Genomic DNA, 18,191 nt, shown 5'->3' on the forward strand with positions numbered 1-18,191 from the left:
GGTTTTGTGGTCACAGAGTCCACTTCGCAAAAAGCGGACATGATGACAAGATCTTTAAAAGAACAGATTCTTTTATTAACAAACACCTATTTACATGAACACAAAAGCACAGTTCTGGATAAATAGGATTACACAATCAGTTCACATGGGGTTGGGGCAACACAGGTCACAAAATAGCAGAGAGATATACAAAAAAAGAAAAAAAAGAAAAGATGTTTTCCACTTTCTAACTTTCTATACAAAGAAAAAGAATTATCTACAAACAAATGGAAACTTTTTCAGTGGAGACTAGCACATACATACACAACCATAACAGGATTCAACTAATTCCAGTCATCGGGGTTGAGGAAGAGGCTGTATTGCACTGAGAGGAAGACTAGTTTTTACACAGTAATTTTAGTAGCATTTACTACTAATACTGATACAATGCGAGGTGCTTTATGTTTCAACTAACCCACACAACAGTTAGTCTGACAGGATTGTGGGGACTTTAAATCCTAAAGACGATAATGACATAAATTATTGCATCTTGCCAATAGAAAGGTGACCAATCGAATCAACAAGGTTCACTCTCATCATTCTAAAACTGGCCAGCAGAAATGGTCAGATGATTCTCTCTCTGTTTTCTGTCTATCTGGCAGTGGAGAACATCTAATATCGCAGAGGAATCTTAGACGCTGTAGGATATTTTTAGGTGCTGACAAAACAGGACTGAGAACAAAAAGCTACTTCTTTTGATCGCAGCTCCTTTGATTATAAAATAAGCCAAGCAGACAATTTCAAACTTAGCACCAAGAAACACAGTAACAAAAGAGCTTATTCTAAACGACAAAGACAAAAATGAGTGAAACAGTGAAAGAACAAGCGAAAAGCGCAGACTCCCCCTACATGACGAATATCCAGCACAAACACACCAGCCGAAGACTTGCTGTTACTGTCGACTTGCTGCTTACAGAAAAACTAAACAGTATTAAGACAAAACACAGAGCTTTATGGTGGAGGATACCTGCAGCAGAAACTCTGGAGCTTTGCAACTTGTACATGAACACTCTGAACACCAGAGAGCAGTAGTGATTCACTCACACACACACAGTAAGGCGACAGGGGATCTGACTCAAAAAAAAAAAAAAAACGACTTTGTTCTGACAGATTTATTAATATTAACAAAGAAATAGTGCTACCAATCAGTATATGGCCCACGTGTGTGCACTTTAGCCTAAAATAAAGATGCATTATGTTGCTGGATAAAAACATAATAAATCTGAGTGAGAAACTACTCAGAGGGAGCTTTCGGTTAACGTTCAACCAGCTCAATTATGGCAAGATGAAGAACAGTTTTGCTCCTTTGTCATCTTCATACACATAATTACAATACAAACCCTGAAAAAAAAAAACATGCTATAAAACAATCATAACTGATACTACCACCAGTGAGAATCTAAGCCGCTGAGCAGGGCGGGCGACGCTCTGGTTCAGCCAAGCTGCCTCTACACTGAAGACCATATTCATACAACTCAGCACTGTTTGTGTGCAATATGAACAATAAAACAATTTCTATTGTTTTTCTTACAGTTGAAAATATGCTGTGTAGCCTTTGCTTGAGAGCGTGGATAATGATCACCTCTGTCAACGGTTAGAAGAGAAGAACTGAAAATGACAACAAAACCGTCAGCACATCTTCTAACAAAGCATCTGACACTTCAGAAATACTGACTTGGTGCTCGACTGGAATCACACTTAAACAGAGATCTTATCCGCAGAGCTCTCCGTCGGGACGGGCCAGGTTATATTTGAAGAGGCATTCCATTTAGCTAGAAACATGATGTCGATTTTTATTCTTATTTTGTTTTGTTTTTTTATTTACTCTGCAACACACTATTTAGGAAATATTCTGCGTGTACAGTGGACATTAGAGACAGACCCCTGGGGAAGGTTCAGGTGTAGGCTTTCTGTATCTGTTACTGTTTTTGTCATAACAGCTTGGCTGTACTGCAATTAAATTGTTACGATTTCCTATCGTATGTGCTTGTTTGTGTTTGTATATATATATATATATATATGAGTATATGCATATGTATATATGTGTGTGTGTATATATATATATGGAGAGAGAGTTTTTGAATTTATTAAAGGGAATATTTTATTTGTTTTCTCATCTGTTTTAATAACCTGTCTGCTAATGCCCTGATATGCCTACATGTTATGCTACTGACAGTGGTCACTTGTTGATGTACACCTGTAAATCATGTAGGAAATAGATAAAACACTGGTCACACACACAAAAAAAAGAAAAAGAAAATAAGAATACTGACTTGGTTGTTGGTGAAAACAGTCACAATTATAAGACTGGAGAAACAAAAGTAAGACGTTCCTTGTGTCTGAACACCTCTTACATGCTAACGCTCTTTTGCATTCTTGATAGTTCACATTTCAGACTCTGAATTCAACCCCCCCCCCCCGGTTTCATTATTTACATTTTCTATTTTTGACGGATGCCCCTGTAGGTTTGGAGCTTTTGTTCCCTCCCCGCTTTCCACCTCTCCACTCCCCTGCCTCTTCCTGGTTTACTTTTGTATTTATGCACAGAGATCCTGGCCTAAAGTAAACAGGCAGCGCACAATAGCTCATTCCACAGACTCCACTGTAATTCAGCCCTCTGGCCAAGATCTGAGCCAAACCAGCAATAACATGCTAAATCACTGAGTCCTCTAAGACACAGTACCACAGACTGGAAATGCTGGGCAGTCCCTGATTACATACACAATGTATTTATATGCTGTACATGTATACAGTCATGTTCTTGGGCAGTATTAAACCAGTATAAGCAGGTCACACCAATAGGACTTCAGCAGAAAACTCAATACAAAAAATAATGATTGATACAACCCCAAACACACAATGTGAGGCTTTGTTGCACTGTAATCTCCCCTTTTCCCTGAACCCGTCATCCCTCCCCGGAAAACAATGGACCCTAACTGAGAAGTGTTGGCTTTTCTGGGCAGCGCACCAGTAAACGACATGGTTAAACTACTGAAATCAAGAAGAGGAGGAATGCGTGGCGTGCCCCCATGCACTAGGATGTTTGTGTCAAAACAGCCATTTTGTATCCGTGGGAACTTGCTGTGTCACCTCCCTGTTGGACACTCGCCTATTTACGTAGACCTGCAGAGAGGAGGAACATGGGCAGAAAGAGCAGAGAGTTAGTTGTTGTCGGGTAACTCACACACACATTTATATATATACACACACACACACTTTCCTGGGTGAATTTCTCCAGGATATAACTCTCAGTAGATCTGGGAGACGAAAACTTCCTCCCTCCCATTAGAGACGGAGCTGATTAAACTGTCAAGAATCTAATAAAATATTCATTTCATGTTGGCAGAGAGTTATTACGTGACCTCCCAGTCTCATTGTTATTAAGTTCTCTGCCCAACTTAATTGATTATTCCAATTTCAGACAGATTTTTGTGTGTTTTTCTTCATGTGCATCTATCAGCAGCTGCCCGCAGAGACACACATGTGCTCTACACGCATTCACAAAACATGGTGTCATGAAAGGCCTTCATATTCCCTACAGCCCTCTGACAGGATGTGGCATGTTTCAGAAAGAAATTTACTCCCCAGACATTACTCAGACCCCCGCTGTCTAATAGTCAGCGTTGTTTTGAAACCTCCGGGATCCTAATCAAATACTAAAAAGCTCTGGAATAAATGAGCAAGAGCTGAGATTATTTCAACTCAACTTTTGATTAATGCACAGTTGCAGAGTAAATATCCACATGCACCTGCTCTTACAGTCACATTTAAAAACACACAGGGACATAAGCACATATGGTGGTGTGACAGCACATTCGTACTTACAGGTACATGGGCTTTAAGAGGAGATGAGAAGGTTTCTTATTGACATGGTAGAGTGGGAATGGGTCAAATCCACCAATAAAATCAACTGAAAACAAAGGATTGAATACAAATTATGGAGTAAATCAAAAGACAGACAATAACAGAACAAGACACTGAAGTAAATAAAAAGACATGCAAGATAAAAAACAAAAGCTGAATGAGAAATGAAGTGGATACAAAACAGTGGAGGACACACGTGATGCAGGGACGTTGAGAATAAGTCCTGTTGTTTTTTAAGTTTTAACTTTGACAGAAATAATAATAATAAAAAAAATACCTCTGCCTAAACTTATTTTTCATCTGTGCATCTGCCTGGAGGCGGAGAGAAAGCTCGGGAACAGGTGAAAGCTGGCCAGCTGTCAAAACAGCCTAAGCCTTTTTTATCGCTCAGAAACAGAAATGACCTTCAGCCAGCGACCAAAATGCTCAACGCTTTCTGTTTATTTTCTCGCTTTAGAGTTTGGGCGAGGTGCAGATGAACAAAATGAGCATCACATGTGAGAAAAGAGAGGGACGCGCTGGTAGCCAAAGTGCTGTGTGTTTTTTCACAGATGCGGGGAGATGTTTTGGAGATGAAGGCAAAGGCCAGCGGCTCATGAAGGGACACAAAGGCGAGGAGGGGGAGGAAGGGGTGGGGGTGGCGGGGCACATGTCGGTCTGACTGTCAGAGAGGGCCAAACGGATCAGGCTGGAGGGGTTCATGTGAAAGAGGTCAACATGTCCACGAGCTGTAAGCCATGGAAAAGGTAAAGCTGAGATTGAACCTGGTTTAGCGGAAAAAAAATCTGCAGACAAGCAGCAGATCCCAGGTCGCGAGCGTAATAAAACAAGAAAAAAGTGACAGATCTGTTTCTTTCTGGGAACCAACAGCTGGGGGTGGAACAGACACGAGCCAGCCATGGAAACTACTGTTAGGCCAATCAGTTCCATCCAGATAAGAGGAGGCCGGGATGGTCTGCTGAATACAGATAGGTGGGCAGGATGAGAGCAGACAGCCACAGGGTGTTGTGGGTGTCTGGGGGCTGTCGCTTTCCTCTGACCCTGCCCTGGTTTCCTGGGATTCTCTGTTTCATCTTTACCTCGGATAAACACACACACACACACAGAAAGACCTGATCTTTTCTGTACCAGTGATTTTCTCATTATAAGCAGGTGGGAATCCACCTCCTGCCATGATAAACTGTGCTGAGGAATACAGTTAGATGATAATGATGCTTGCCATTTTTAGCCACATTGATGGTAGCGTCAATCACTCGGCCTGAGAAACCGACACTTTGCTTCAGAGTGAAATATCATGACAGCTACTGGATGAATTGCTGTAAAATGTGGCACAGATGTTTAAGGTCCTCAGAGGATGAATCCCAACAGCCTCTGGTGAACTTCTGATTCCTATAGGGGTCATTTTTTTAAAGTGCATGACAGAATAAATTGAAAAATTAATGGTCCAATTTCAGACGTGAAATTTCAACTGAAATCAGTTTAACAATTTCAAAATAAGAATGGGAGATTGCCACATTTCCACCGTCTAAGAATCTTAGCCTCAACAGGTGCCGCTAAGTGCAAGACGCCGCTTGGAAACAGATATTGGCAGCTGATCGGGGCATGTGATCCTGCTCGGTTTCTTCCAGGCCGGGGAGCAAGCTGATTTTCACTTGTGTGGACACACGAAAGAAATGAAAGGTATGTGGGTCAATAGTTCTGGCATCTATGCGGAGCCCCTAAACAAGCAGGGTGTAATGTTAAGACGATTATGTTTCATTTCCAGTGGAAACTGGTTGAAATCAGAGGGACTGTTTTGAACCAGGATGAACTACAGTTCACTGCAACCCCTCCCCCCACTCGTGTGTCTGTGTGTGAAGGTGTTGGCGAGCTGACAGTGAAATGATGCACAGGCACAGAGATAAAAGGAAAAAGACCAGGAGGAAAAAACAGTGTTGGTGAGAATAAAAGAGCGTGGTGTGAGGAAGATCGAGAAAACAAGACACAGACGAACAGAGACAAAGGCAGGGTGAGAGATAAAGGGCAGACGGGTAGTTCAAGACTTCAGAGCATGTCTGCTGTAAGAGGTGAGCTACAAGACACAGTTGTGGACTCTCTCTCTCTCTCTCTCACACACACACACACACACACACAGATTATTTCAGAGAGCTCCTCTGGCTGGCTCCATACTGCAGTACTGCATCTCTGGCCTCACACACCATTACACAGCCATCATCGCAATGCAGGCTACTCAGTAACGTCAAAAACGTTTAGCCGTTTTATGCCTTAGTTATTTTGCATATGAAAACTTCAGGTGTGTTTGATTGAGGGTGTATTTCAAGTTAATTGTCCGTGCAAAGAAGAGAAATGTTCCAGGCAAAGGTGACCAGAAGAGGCTCTGAAAAGTTTGTCTGGTTGGATTATGTTTAAACGGAATGAACATGTGACAACCAAGTACTGAAAATACTTCCACTTGCAGTATCCCAGTCAAATTGCTCATTATCCATACAACTTAATCAATGCAATACAGAAACAAATGTGTCTCTGTGTCTGTTTATAACTCATCGTGGTAGTGCAGCGCAAGTGAAATGACTCTAATACAACACGGAAACACTCCTGCTGATTATGTGAAAGCTGCACATATTGCGTTTACTATATTTACGACTCTGCCCAAACCTGATTGCATATTTGCATTGAAATACAGCTTAAAGGCTCCACACACACCCACACGCAATTACTCTGCCTGATTAGACCTGCAGTTATGTTGGGTGCAGCTATGCTTACATCAAATGATACATACTAAATAATAATGATAACAGCGTTAGTTATTCTGCATCAACAGGTGCAACAAAACAAACACAAGAGGGAGGGAGCTGCCAGTCAAGCTCAGCCTGTACACTCAACTCTTAACTCTTCTGGGAAGGGTTTCCACAAGTTTTTGGTGCGTTTCCGTGGGAATTTTTGCCCATTCATGCAGTAGAACATTAAGGAGGTCAGACTGAAAGGCCTGACTTAAATTCTCCATTCCAGTTCATCCCAATGGTGTTTGATGGGGTTGAGGTCAGGGATCTGTGTGGGTCAGTCAAGTTTTTCCCACACCAAACTCATTCAACCATGTGCACTGGGTCACAGTCATGCTGGAATAGAAAAGAGCCTTCCCCAAACTGTTGCCACAAAGTTGGAAGCATAGCATTGTCCAAAATATCTTGGTAAGCTGAAGCATTAAGATTTCCCTTCACTGGAAGTCAGGGGCCCAGCCCAACATACAACCAGCCCCATAAAGAGGTACTTTTGTCTATATAGTTTATATTCCATTCATTCACTCTAAACTAATATGTTATTTCATGAAAAAAGACAAAACAATTTGCAACTACTAACTACTTAAACATGGATAACTTATTGCAGTATTATAGAAAAGGCTGAAATTAAATATAAGCCGTTTTTCGCAGCAGACATTTTGTCCCAGTTAAAAAGGCTCATTCACTCTCCTTTAATGTTCTGCTTGTTTGATACCATTTCAAATAGCATTCTGAGGTGATAACATGAAAGTAGAGTAAGGACTTTTGATCTTTTCACTTTTTTTTTCTTTTTTTTTTACAACCTAAGCATATACTGTCATCCATCCACCCATCCATCCATCCACCCATCCAGTTTCTCTGTCTGCTGTGAAGGATTTTCTGGGGATGTGACTCAGCACAGAGGGCGGCAGAATAATTAGCAGACATGCTAAAGCGAGCTTAGGCTTCTAACTCCATGACCTACTTTACAAAGAGGATTTTCCCCACCACTCACTCTGTCGGTGTGTCTGCTCACCACCGATAACTCTGTAACAAATTCACATGCACAAACACCCACAGTAAGTAAGTGACACACAGACAGCTACACACATGCACACGCAAATGCATGCAGCATATAGGTGTGAGTCTGAGTGCACGTACGCACACGTGCACTTACTAAAGTGGCAGAGGCTCACATCAGAAGGGAAAGCACTCACACTCAAACACACACACACACACACATCCAAACCTGCAAGCCATGTCAAACCCTGAGCTGATGGTATATGATGCTTGTTATTCTGCCCATTGTGTCTTCTTGGCTTCTTGCGAGTGTGTGTATATGCATGTGGGTTTCATTCTGCTGCTTTTTACGCAAGCCTGAGCACTCAAATCAAACTCACCCGTCTCCCTGGAGAGTGAGAGAGTGCTCGGCGTGAGAGGAATTCCTGTCTTATCTCTTTATTCGTGAAAAGCTCATCTTGTCTCGTGTTGTTTGTTCCTGCGTATTGCCCCGTCTCCTGGTTCCCTCCTCGGCTTGCTCCTTAGCAAACACCTCCCTCTGCGTACCCATGTGCTCTCCTCTTCCTCTCTTTTTCCTCCCTCTTCCCTCTCTTTCTGCCTTCTCCTGAGGATTCTACCTACCTTTCTTCTCTTGGTGAGGAGCAATCAACTGTGGAAGTTATCGAACGGCAAGGCGCTTAATGAGGCCGTTACAATGAGTGACCAGAGACCTCTAACATTATACAAGCACACCTCATTAAAGCTCGAAAGCCAAAGACAGGAAGAGAGACAAAGAGAGCAAAGATCTCCCAAACACACTAAAATCACATTTTGATACCTGATTATTCCATCTACCTGTGAAGAAACCAGGGACAGAAATAAAGCGATATGAGGCAGAAGTGAAGAGAAGGAGAAGTTCTGAGTTGGAGGAGAGATGCTGAGGCAGTCAGGGAGCTAAATGCAGAAACCTGCTTTAATCTACACATCGAATGAGAGGAGAAAATGAGAGCAGCAATGTGCCTTAGCTGGGTTTTGTGCTATGAGTGTGCACATCTGTGCACCTGTGACTGCATGAACAAACATAGTCTTCTGGGTGTGCATGTGCACGTGCACGTCCATGTGCAGGCTGACGGCTGATTACAATAACAAAGAGGTAGAAGTTGGAAGCGATGTAGCAGAATTTTACTTCAGCACAGCTTGGATCAGAGAAGAACTACCAGAAAATTAACAGCAACAAGAATCACACAGTGTTCTGTTTTCATCCGCAAACCTTTTTCTTTTTTTTGAACAAATCTTTCCATTTTGCCCTTTTGTTATCTTTATCTCTGTTTTTGTGGGTGCGTGACTGTCTTTTTTGAGTTTGAACAAACACAATCTGTGCCAACAGTTAACACGGGTGGTGGAAGTTCAAAGTTCAAATGTCACAAAAACAAAAGGAAAAGTTGTTGGGGTTGGAAAGTCTTTTTCCTTTTTAGTTGACTCAAATCTAACTCTGAAATTGTATTGCCCTCTGGGGATTACTTAGGGGCTGGACTGGTGATTAGGTGGTACTGCCAAGAGCTGAGAGGGTCGGGTGATGATGCTAGCCACTCACAGCCAGCGAATCTCTGGTATGCGACAACCAAAGAACTACTTTGACTTTTATACCACTGGTCTACAAGAACAGACATGGAAACCACATCGAGGTTTGCCCAAATTACAAGAGTCTGCTGTTTAAGATGCAATAAGTGCGTGTAGTGCTTCAATCATTATGCTGTTTTCAAATCAAATTACGAGTTTGGGTTTCTTACAAAAGGGACAGAGAGAGAGCTTGTTCATTAAGCAACTTGGTTTTAAAGCAGCGGCTAAAATTTACAAGGCCAAAATATGTAAAGGCAGATTCTCACGCATGAGGGCATCGCCATGCATCCTGGAGGGTTGCTGCAGTGCTAATCAGATATTTATGACTCCCACTGACCCCTTAGATCATATGTTTCCTGCCCTCTGATTGGCTAACCTCAAGCACAACCTCTGACCTGCTGCCTATGAGGTCACAGCAGCTGGATCGTTCATCAAAAGTGTCCGTCTCTGGTTTCTCCTTCTTCTCTTATGACTCATTTCACGACCCCCACCCCCTTCATCCTCTCTCAGCCTGCCCTGAGAGTGACAGTCACAGCTAAGTCTTGTCCTTATCTGACTCTATGTTAAAGGTTTAACACGCAGCAACATACACTGGCACAGAGAGGAGATAACACACAGAGGAGCCACTTCAGAGCATGGATGTACATGTTTGACTAGACGCAAGAGACACACACGAGGAGGGAAGGTGTGTGTGTGTGTGCATGTGCGTAATTGTGAACAAGGGAGTGGGGGAGGTGCAATCCTGCAGCATACAAACACCAAGCCCAGCCAGGCAACAGACAGCTGGAGCATCAAACCAGGGGCACACGGAGGGAAGAAAGTGAGAAAAGTGAAAGCCAGAGTACATTGAAGGGAGTTTTACAACAACATCAAGGACCACACAGACCGATGAGGAGCAGAGATGGGGCAATGAGTACATGTGAAAGAGCCGGGGAAGAATGGGCTGAAGGAGGTGTGGAGAGGGAACACATGGCTGCTTTGGTTTTGGAGGGAGAGGGAGAACGAGAGAGGCCCCAGCTGGCGTGGGGGTGGAGGGAAAAGGGAGAAAGGCAAGAGTCAGTGATAGTTTGGAGTGGGAAAGGAGAAGAGAGAGATGAAGAGAGACATAGCCCTGTTCACTTCAACACCAGGTCTGGGTGTGATTCATTAGTTTTTACAATGCTCCATTCAAGAATGATTTTGTGTTTGCTTGTGTGTGTGTGTGTATGTGTGTAAGGGTGAGGTTAAACGACTCACAGCTGTCCTCCTCCTCAGTGATAGCGCTGACAACATAGCAGGCGTACACGAAGCCCAGGAGCTGTGAACACACAAACAAACAAGAAAGGTTAGACTCCACAGAGAAAGCAGTGTGCAGCTGATAAACAGCTGTGTGCTGGCTCTGATGAACAAAAAGATCATACAGAACATCTGGAAAAAAAAGCGTGCGTCTCTGCGGGGATGCAGCCTCTATTTGAGAGGTGTTCTCGGGGATCCACCAGCTGCCAGACGATGAGCACTGCGCAATAGACTGATTATTGGTAAAGGAAATTAATCCACAATTTTAATAATCAAGTCATAGTTTCAATCATTTTTTAAGAGGTTAACTATCAGCAAAAAATGTCAAATAAATCACAGTTGGCAGCTTCTCAAATATCAAGCTTTTACTTATTTTATAACATCTGAAATTGAATATTTTTAGGTTTTGGGCATGTCCACATGTCAACTTATATTCTGGAAAATTTTGATGGACATATTTCATCCCTTTCGGTCATTTTACAGAGTAAACAATTCAGGAATCATCCAAAAATAAATAAATAAAGCAAGTCTAATCAATACTTTTATGATAATAATGGATCAAGTATCATGTGTGTATTAATGGCCTGTTGGTTCTTGCTGTCTGCAGTTGTATTACTGGAGTTGTTAATAATCCCTCTGTTAATAGTAACCAGGGCTTACGGCTGTGAGAAGTTTGCACGGGTTGTTGTACATTATTTAGAGAGAAAAAAATAAATCAGTTCTTGTGTATTCCACAAAAACTTTGAAAACACAATATGTCCCAACACTTGAGGTATCAGCACCAGTGAGAAGCATCACTGCAGTAACAGCACTCGTTTATTCTGGTTTGTGAGAGCAAGCAACTATTTCCATGAAACCATTGGCATCCTTTGATAATGACTGTACAAGCCACTGACTGGTCGGCTTTGCCACACGCCGTCAGTGGCTTTATCACATATTTAAGCTCAATGTTTTGGTTTTATGGACCACTTGTTGGTCTCGCTGCTCACGTCGATATCATTTGCAGCCACAGCAGACAGCCATAACAAGCAAACATATACTGTATATATAAAACAAACCTCTAAAAACCCACAATATGCTACCTGCCTAGAGCACAGTGGAGCATTTAGCTGCTGGGGAGGCCAGAATCTGAGCTAAAAGGAGAGTAAATACACTGTCATCATCAGGTGTTCTGAAATACACAACTGTTTGCTAAAATTCAGCTCAAAGGTGTCAGTGTCATGTTTGCAGTTCTACAATGCTTCACTGTAATATCTGTATTGGCAAGGCTCTGAGAGCTGACAGCACTTCTTAGAGTGTACGTACGGTCGAAGCTCATATGTCCAAACACACCAGAAAGCAACAGAGCGAGCGCACGACTGAGCGTACACTGACACGCAGTGCTGAGAATAGCCTGTGGAACTGGCAGATGGCTGTCATCGACTCAGAAGCAGACACTGAGAGACAGTCTCTCTCCACCCTGCCATCCATCCATCATCTGGCACTCTGCCATGCCAATTAAAACAGCGTCGGGCATGCTGCCCTCCCTGCACACTGGGTACACAAACACAAAACCCAAAGGCAGGGTGGGGTGGGGTAGGGGCAGACTGTGTGCGCTGGTGGTTATTTATATAAGATTCAATCACCTTATGACTTAACTTGACATGCAGATGATGTGACGTTACAGGGCCTTATCAAAGATCATCCAGATGTAGACTGAGTGATTTATTTATGAATGAAACTCAGGTGTGTAGTCTAATCGAGAAAAGAAACTGTCTGGCTCTGTGTGGGCTAGATAAGATAGGTAACTCTTCTCTCTATGTCTCTTTCACTCAGTTTTTTCCTCTCTACTATTTAATTGCTGGTCTCACCCCATCCATTACAGTGGCGGTGAAATGGAGGTGAATTAGCATATGTATAAAGCCAATGTCAAGCACAAGATGGTGTTAACAGTAGGGGGCACACCCCGTTTTCAGCTGCATTGTGTCCGTGTGTGTTTTTCCTGTTAAAGTGTGCGACAAGCGAGTGTTGGTCGTGTGCTCATTAATATCTATGCACGACAGCACATTTGTTTAATTTTCATAAAAGGGCTGCAAGTCTCTGGACCTCTACTGAATGGACAGTAGAACACCGTTCTTCCAAAAGATATCCTCTGAATTGGTGTTGATGTTTGTTGTGGAGAACAGTGTAGTAGGTAATGTTCAGGCCAATAAAAACAACGCTATCTGGAAAACACAGCCCCCTCATTCATTTCAATGAGACCACTGTGTTGACACAGCCGGAGAGCAATTGCAGAGGTCTCTGGAGGTTCATCCCAAAATAAAAAAAAAAACGGCTCAACTTTATGCCATCTTTGTGTCAACACGTGTTGGCCAATCAAATGCGTCTAACAGTACGTTCCTGGTAGATTACATTGAACACAAACAGGCTAAGTGAGACAGAGGACAGAATGATTGCTGCCATTATAACTACTCCAGAGTTGTAAAATCCTGCTCTTGATAGTGTGATAAAACGCTGTGTCTGATAAGTCCTTAAACTCAGTGATGTATGACTCAAGCCACCCTCATGGCGCCTTTTTCACTAAATCAGTTTGAGAGTACTGACACACAGATTGAAAACGGCGCTAACATCACAGATGATTCACAGCTGCAAACAGGAGAAAAATTTCCTTCAGAATGTAAGTTTGGTGTTTATTACTTCATCTCGCATAAGTATTAATGTGATAGCATAGCTTACGATCTACATCGTTTTCCTGCTTACACGGTGACACAAAATGAAGCCAGTTTTAAATCGGAAGTCAAGCTATCACCCTGAGCATGAGCAAGATGCACGTACTGAAGCTACTTTTAGCCTCACTGTACGCTCACATTTAGGAATTGCGAACAATCAAATTCAACACACCAGGCATTTCATGAAACTGAGTGCCTTTAATCAGTAATTACCATTTCTCAGTCCTTCACTGATAATTGCTAACAGCATGAAAGTCTGGACACCATGTCCCCCCCACGGGCTGATTTTTAATCACTTTGTCTTATAGTTTTCTTTTCTACAGCTTCAGAACATTGCGTGTGATATACAGGCAGCTAATAGGCTGAGAGAAGCGAACACTTGGTGGCTTGTTGCTGGAGGCATTGCTGTCCTTAGCCAATATAGGTCAGTGTCCTCAATATAAAGAGACAATTCCACAATTCCATATCCTTGCATATTAAACAGCCTTAAATCACACTCATAAATTCTCTCTCACACACACACACACACACACACATACACAGTTTCTTCTCTGACTTCCTCCTGTCACTTCTGGAGTTCGGAGATCATTTTAGTGACTAATGTCAAATTAATTAAGCTCATGAAGCCCCCGCATGTCCTCTGAGGCTCGATCTCGGCCTCTCTTTGAGGACGTGCCTCACCAAAGCCAACTCATTTAGCTGTCAATCATTTCTTTTGTTTTTTGTCCTCCCCTTCACTCTGAACTTTTTTCCATGTTAACCATTTTCTATACACAAGCTTCCACATCACCGTCTCTCCTACATCTGCAAATATTCTCTGTCATCTTTTCTCTCCTCCCCTCTATCTGCCCTTGGTTTAATGTTGCTCTAACAATAATTGCCGTTGTCCTCTCTGCTCTCCCTCCTCTCCTGCAGGTTGCTGAACAGTGAACAAAGATCTGGACAACTGACAGAAGGAAGCAGTAAGGCAGAAAAACCAGGCAACAAAAGGTTCAGAGCTCGATGTGGGAAAACATCAAAACAAACCTCACTGGGTCTTCTATGGGCCACTTGGAGCTCAGCATCATCTGGGTTTCTTCTCATGGATAACGAGGACAAAACGAAGTTTAAGGCTCCGTCATTTGTGTGTGTGTGTGTGTGTGTGTGTGTGTGGGTGCGGGTGAGAAGAGGGGCAGCTGCTGAACTAGGAAAGGTTACTTGTATTTGCATAGGCTAATGAAGGTCAGGTTTATACTGAATGTGCCAGTCCATAAAGACACATAATCAACTTTGACAATTTACAGAGTCAGGTAGACATGAATCTTTTTCAGGGTTTGTGGTCCTCTGAGGCACAACATTGATTAATCAAGTTTACAGTCGAGTATTTTGAATATTTGAGGTTGTATCTGTGCAGTCTTGAACACCCTGATTAGTAGAAAATTTATCAGCAGTTTTTATAACGGATTGATCCTAATTTATCAAGCAACAAAATTCTGCAGCCGTGTTTTCTGCACTGTGAGCGAGCTGACGCTAAGGTGCCCGCAGTGATAACGTTAACATGCTGATGGCAAACGTGTAATATTTGCCATCTTAGTTTAGCCAGTCTCGTTAGGCAATTTGTAATTTTATTTTGATATTTATTCTCACAAATAATCAACTCAGTTGCCAACAATTCAATAATCGTTGGTTGCAGCAATTTACTGGTCTGTATTTTAAGTATTTTAAATTCATATAATTTAAGAGCAGCCTCCTTTCCACTGGCTGTGAACAAACTGCACACGTAAGTGCAGCGATCGATAACTAAGTCGATCTACAAGCTAATTAACACACTATTGATTGTGGCTCAATGTCAGGAGAAAATTCAGTAAGTGTGCTATAACGAAAGGAATTCGCAGGTAATGCACATCGCACGGCAGACAGGATGAGCAGAAAGAGAGACAGGTGGGGGGTGGCGCAGGTGTCTTGTAGGTTAATTACACACGACTTTCTGCCTCACAATAAGATGCAAGCGTCTCTGCAGCAAATTAGATGTGTGTGTTTGTCTGTGGGCAGCTGCATGTTCAATGACGAAACATGATGAGATGGGGACTGCAGAGACCACATCCACCTGTTCTTTTCTACCCAGCCCCTCTCCAAATGTGAACATACACACACACACACACACACACACACACACACACAGAGAGAGATCTATACAGCTTAAATGGGGTTGTTAAGTGTCTTTTGTGCTGATTTGCATCTCCCACATCAAGCAACTGCAAATAAAAGCAGGCTGGTGTCCAAAAACACGGCACACAAACGCATGAAGCTGCCCATGCAGAAATAAAAGCTGTACAAAGAAAGGAAATGGCCCCATACAAAGGATTTTATATGAGCCCAGACTCAGCAGACAGGAGAGAAACAGAGCTCTCTGGACCAGGAAAACAAATGGACAGAAGGCAAAACAGGCAGGTAAATAAAACAATTGGTACAGAGAAGGTTCACTCTTTGAATGTTGCTTGTTTTTCACTCCCAAGTTCTCCTCTGTTCCCTCGTCTTCATCTTGCCTACCCTCAGAAGTTTTAAAAAGGTAAATATTAGAATTAAATTAATCTGAGGAAAATCCATTTCCTAGCAAAACAGATTAACAATTACAGCTCTTGGCAGCCAGCCTTTGAAGTATAATGGCGGTCATGTTTTTATGAAGTACTTGAGGAGGCTGACACAACATACAGTGGACCGCTGGAGACTAATTCTCTCCTCTGCTCTTGGGGTCTTTCTTTACTCCTCCTTGTTTTTGGCAGCAGCCAACAGACCTTATAACTGCTCACTACTGCATCTTAAGGCTTCTAATCCCAGGATCTTTATAATCCTTTGGAGCAGATGCTGTAAAACTTACAGTGCAGTTACAATGCAGTGTCAGCGCTGACATATTGCAGAGGTGCTTAATGCTATTATTATACTTGACAATACATGGCCATTTACTCATTCTGCACACATTACTGGACTTCAAATCTGAACACACCAAAGACCCTCTCCATGCAGCACACAGACAAATTTAAAAAAGACATACTCAGCGGTGACGCCTGTTCAGCATGAGGGTTTGAAAACACAACATGGACTAATGGACTTATCAAAGCGAGGGCCGTGGCCTTTTGGATGAGTGAGGGAGATGGGACTGGAGGAGGGTCCTTCTGTTTTCATGCCACTGAACAAAGTGAACCTCAACAACCACAAAACACACACTCCTGACCTCTCAGGAAAGGACAGCTCCAAGTGGTAATCATAAGGGTCTGCCCAGTCCAACTGAGGGGACTCCTCTAATCAATCAGGGACAGTTATTTGTCCCCCACACTGCTCTGGGCCTAGGCATTACACAAGCCAACATTTAGCACAGACTGATATGAAAGAGCCATCTATCCAGAGAAAATGGATAAAAAAAGTGACAGTGAGCCAGAAATGCAGGCAAGAGAGAAAAAGAGATGAGGGAGATGTGAAGTGTTGTGTCAGTGTTAGTTTTGTCATTTAACTTGCTTTGGAATTTGATTGACAAAAAGGTTAAACAGTGTGAAATCTGGGCCGGAAAGGGAGACAGGAAGACAGACAGAATGGAGAGATTGTGAGTGGGATGAAAAAAGGAGGAAATGAGCAAGGGAAAGAGAGAATGACGCAGGTTCTTCCTATTATCAACTTCCACACAATCATCCCAATGCAGGTTCCCAGGGAATAGAGAGGCAACATAAGAAAGAACTGCCTGTGGCAGCAATAACCTACGCTAAATGATATGATATTTCTGTGTGTGTGTGTGTGTGTGTGTGTGTGTGTGTGTGTGTGTGCACGAGTAAGTGAGAGAGAGAGACAGAGTGTACCGTCTTTGGCTGTTTTATGAGAAGTTCAGCAGCTCTGACAACCCCTTCACATCTTTCACTACTCCCTTTAGTGTGTAAGAGTTATGTCTACAGATGTAAACCGAATATCACATCTTGCACAATTTTTCCTTTCCTCTCTCACACCTCCCCTCCATCTCACCCGAGATGTTTTCTCAGACTGGCCTGTTTTATTTAACAGCGAAGGCGGTGAACAGGAGCAAAAGAAGATGGGATAAAGAGGACGTAAAAAGGTGTTGGATTTTCTGCTGACTACACTGATAGGAAAAATCAGTCTTTATCATGATCGCGGTAGAAGACGAAAGCCATTCAGTAGCAATTAGCAGGGCAGGATGAATGGATGAGTTGGACTTCATTGAAGGCAACAAAGAACAGGATAAGGTCAAAGACGGAGCAAAATATTCCCTTCAGTGATGAATCAATGAATAATACATTAGCCAGTTTGAAAAGGTTGCCTCTACTTCAAGCTCATCTTTTAAACCTTGAAGTTACTTTTTGTGTGAATGTCCCCTGTAGCAGCAATAGGCAACAACACAGGGGTGACTTAACCAAATACACAAAGCCAAAATCCAAAGCCTCACTTCTGAAAAGCTTATTTCTAGCACATGATGAACACAAGCAGATAGATGACAACGATGCCTCCATTGCTGGCCAATGGAGCCACATTTTTCATCTTAATGAAACATCCTCCTTGGAGCCCAAACTAAATATTTAATGGCCTCTCACAGCAACCTTGAAACCCCTCTAACAAAGACAAAAGGGACACCCCACTTTCTTCTTATTCTTTTCATTCATCCCTTCTCTCTCTTTCTGTCTGGCCCCATCTTCCAAGAGGGAGAGAGGAAAAGGGACAAACCACAACAACTAGGACTCTATATTCCTAAGCAGTGCTTTGCTTTTAGTTTGAGAGGAAGCGAGGACACGAGGAACATGATGCCAATCTGATCTCAGTAGTAGCAGTTTCTCTCTTGCGTTATTCCATCAGAGATGCCCCTGAATGCTTGGTTGGACAATACATGTAAAAAAAAAAAAAAAAGAGGCATAAAAGTATTGTCATTGGTTGAAAGTTCACGTTAGGAATAAAC

General features: G+C 42.6%; 1 protein-coding gene across 2 annotated transcripts in view; it reads right to left on the minus strand.

Moving 5' to 3' along the window:
* Positions 1-53: 53 nt before the first annotated feature.
* The window catches only part of nkain4 (sodium/potassium transporting ATPase interacting 4), a 41,699-nt gene continuing 23,561 nt past the window's right edge, over positions 54-18,191 (minus strand). The window contains exons 5-7 of one of the 2 annotated variants that reach the window (XM_046397163.1): positions 10,515-10,575; positions 3,865-3,949; positions 54-3,162 (exon numbers count right to left, since the gene is read on the minus strand). In XM_046397163.1, coding sequence (XP_046253119.1) covers positions 3,153-3,162; positions 3,865-3,949; positions 10,515-10,575 — 156 coding nt within the window. In that variant the 3' untranslated portion in view covers positions 54-3,152. The remainder of the gene's footprint in view (positions 3,163-3,864; positions 3,950-10,514; positions 10,576-18,191) is intronic. The other variant, XM_046397164.1, reaches the window with a different exon arrangement.

Source organism: Scatophagus argus, chromosome 8 (assembly GCF_020382885.2).
Source record: "Scatophagus argus isolate fScaArg1 chromosome 8, fScaArg1.pri, whole genome shotgun sequence".
NCBI classification, from domain to species: domain Eukaryota; kingdom Metazoa; phylum Chordata; class Actinopteri; family Scatophagidae; genus Scatophagus; species Scatophagus argus.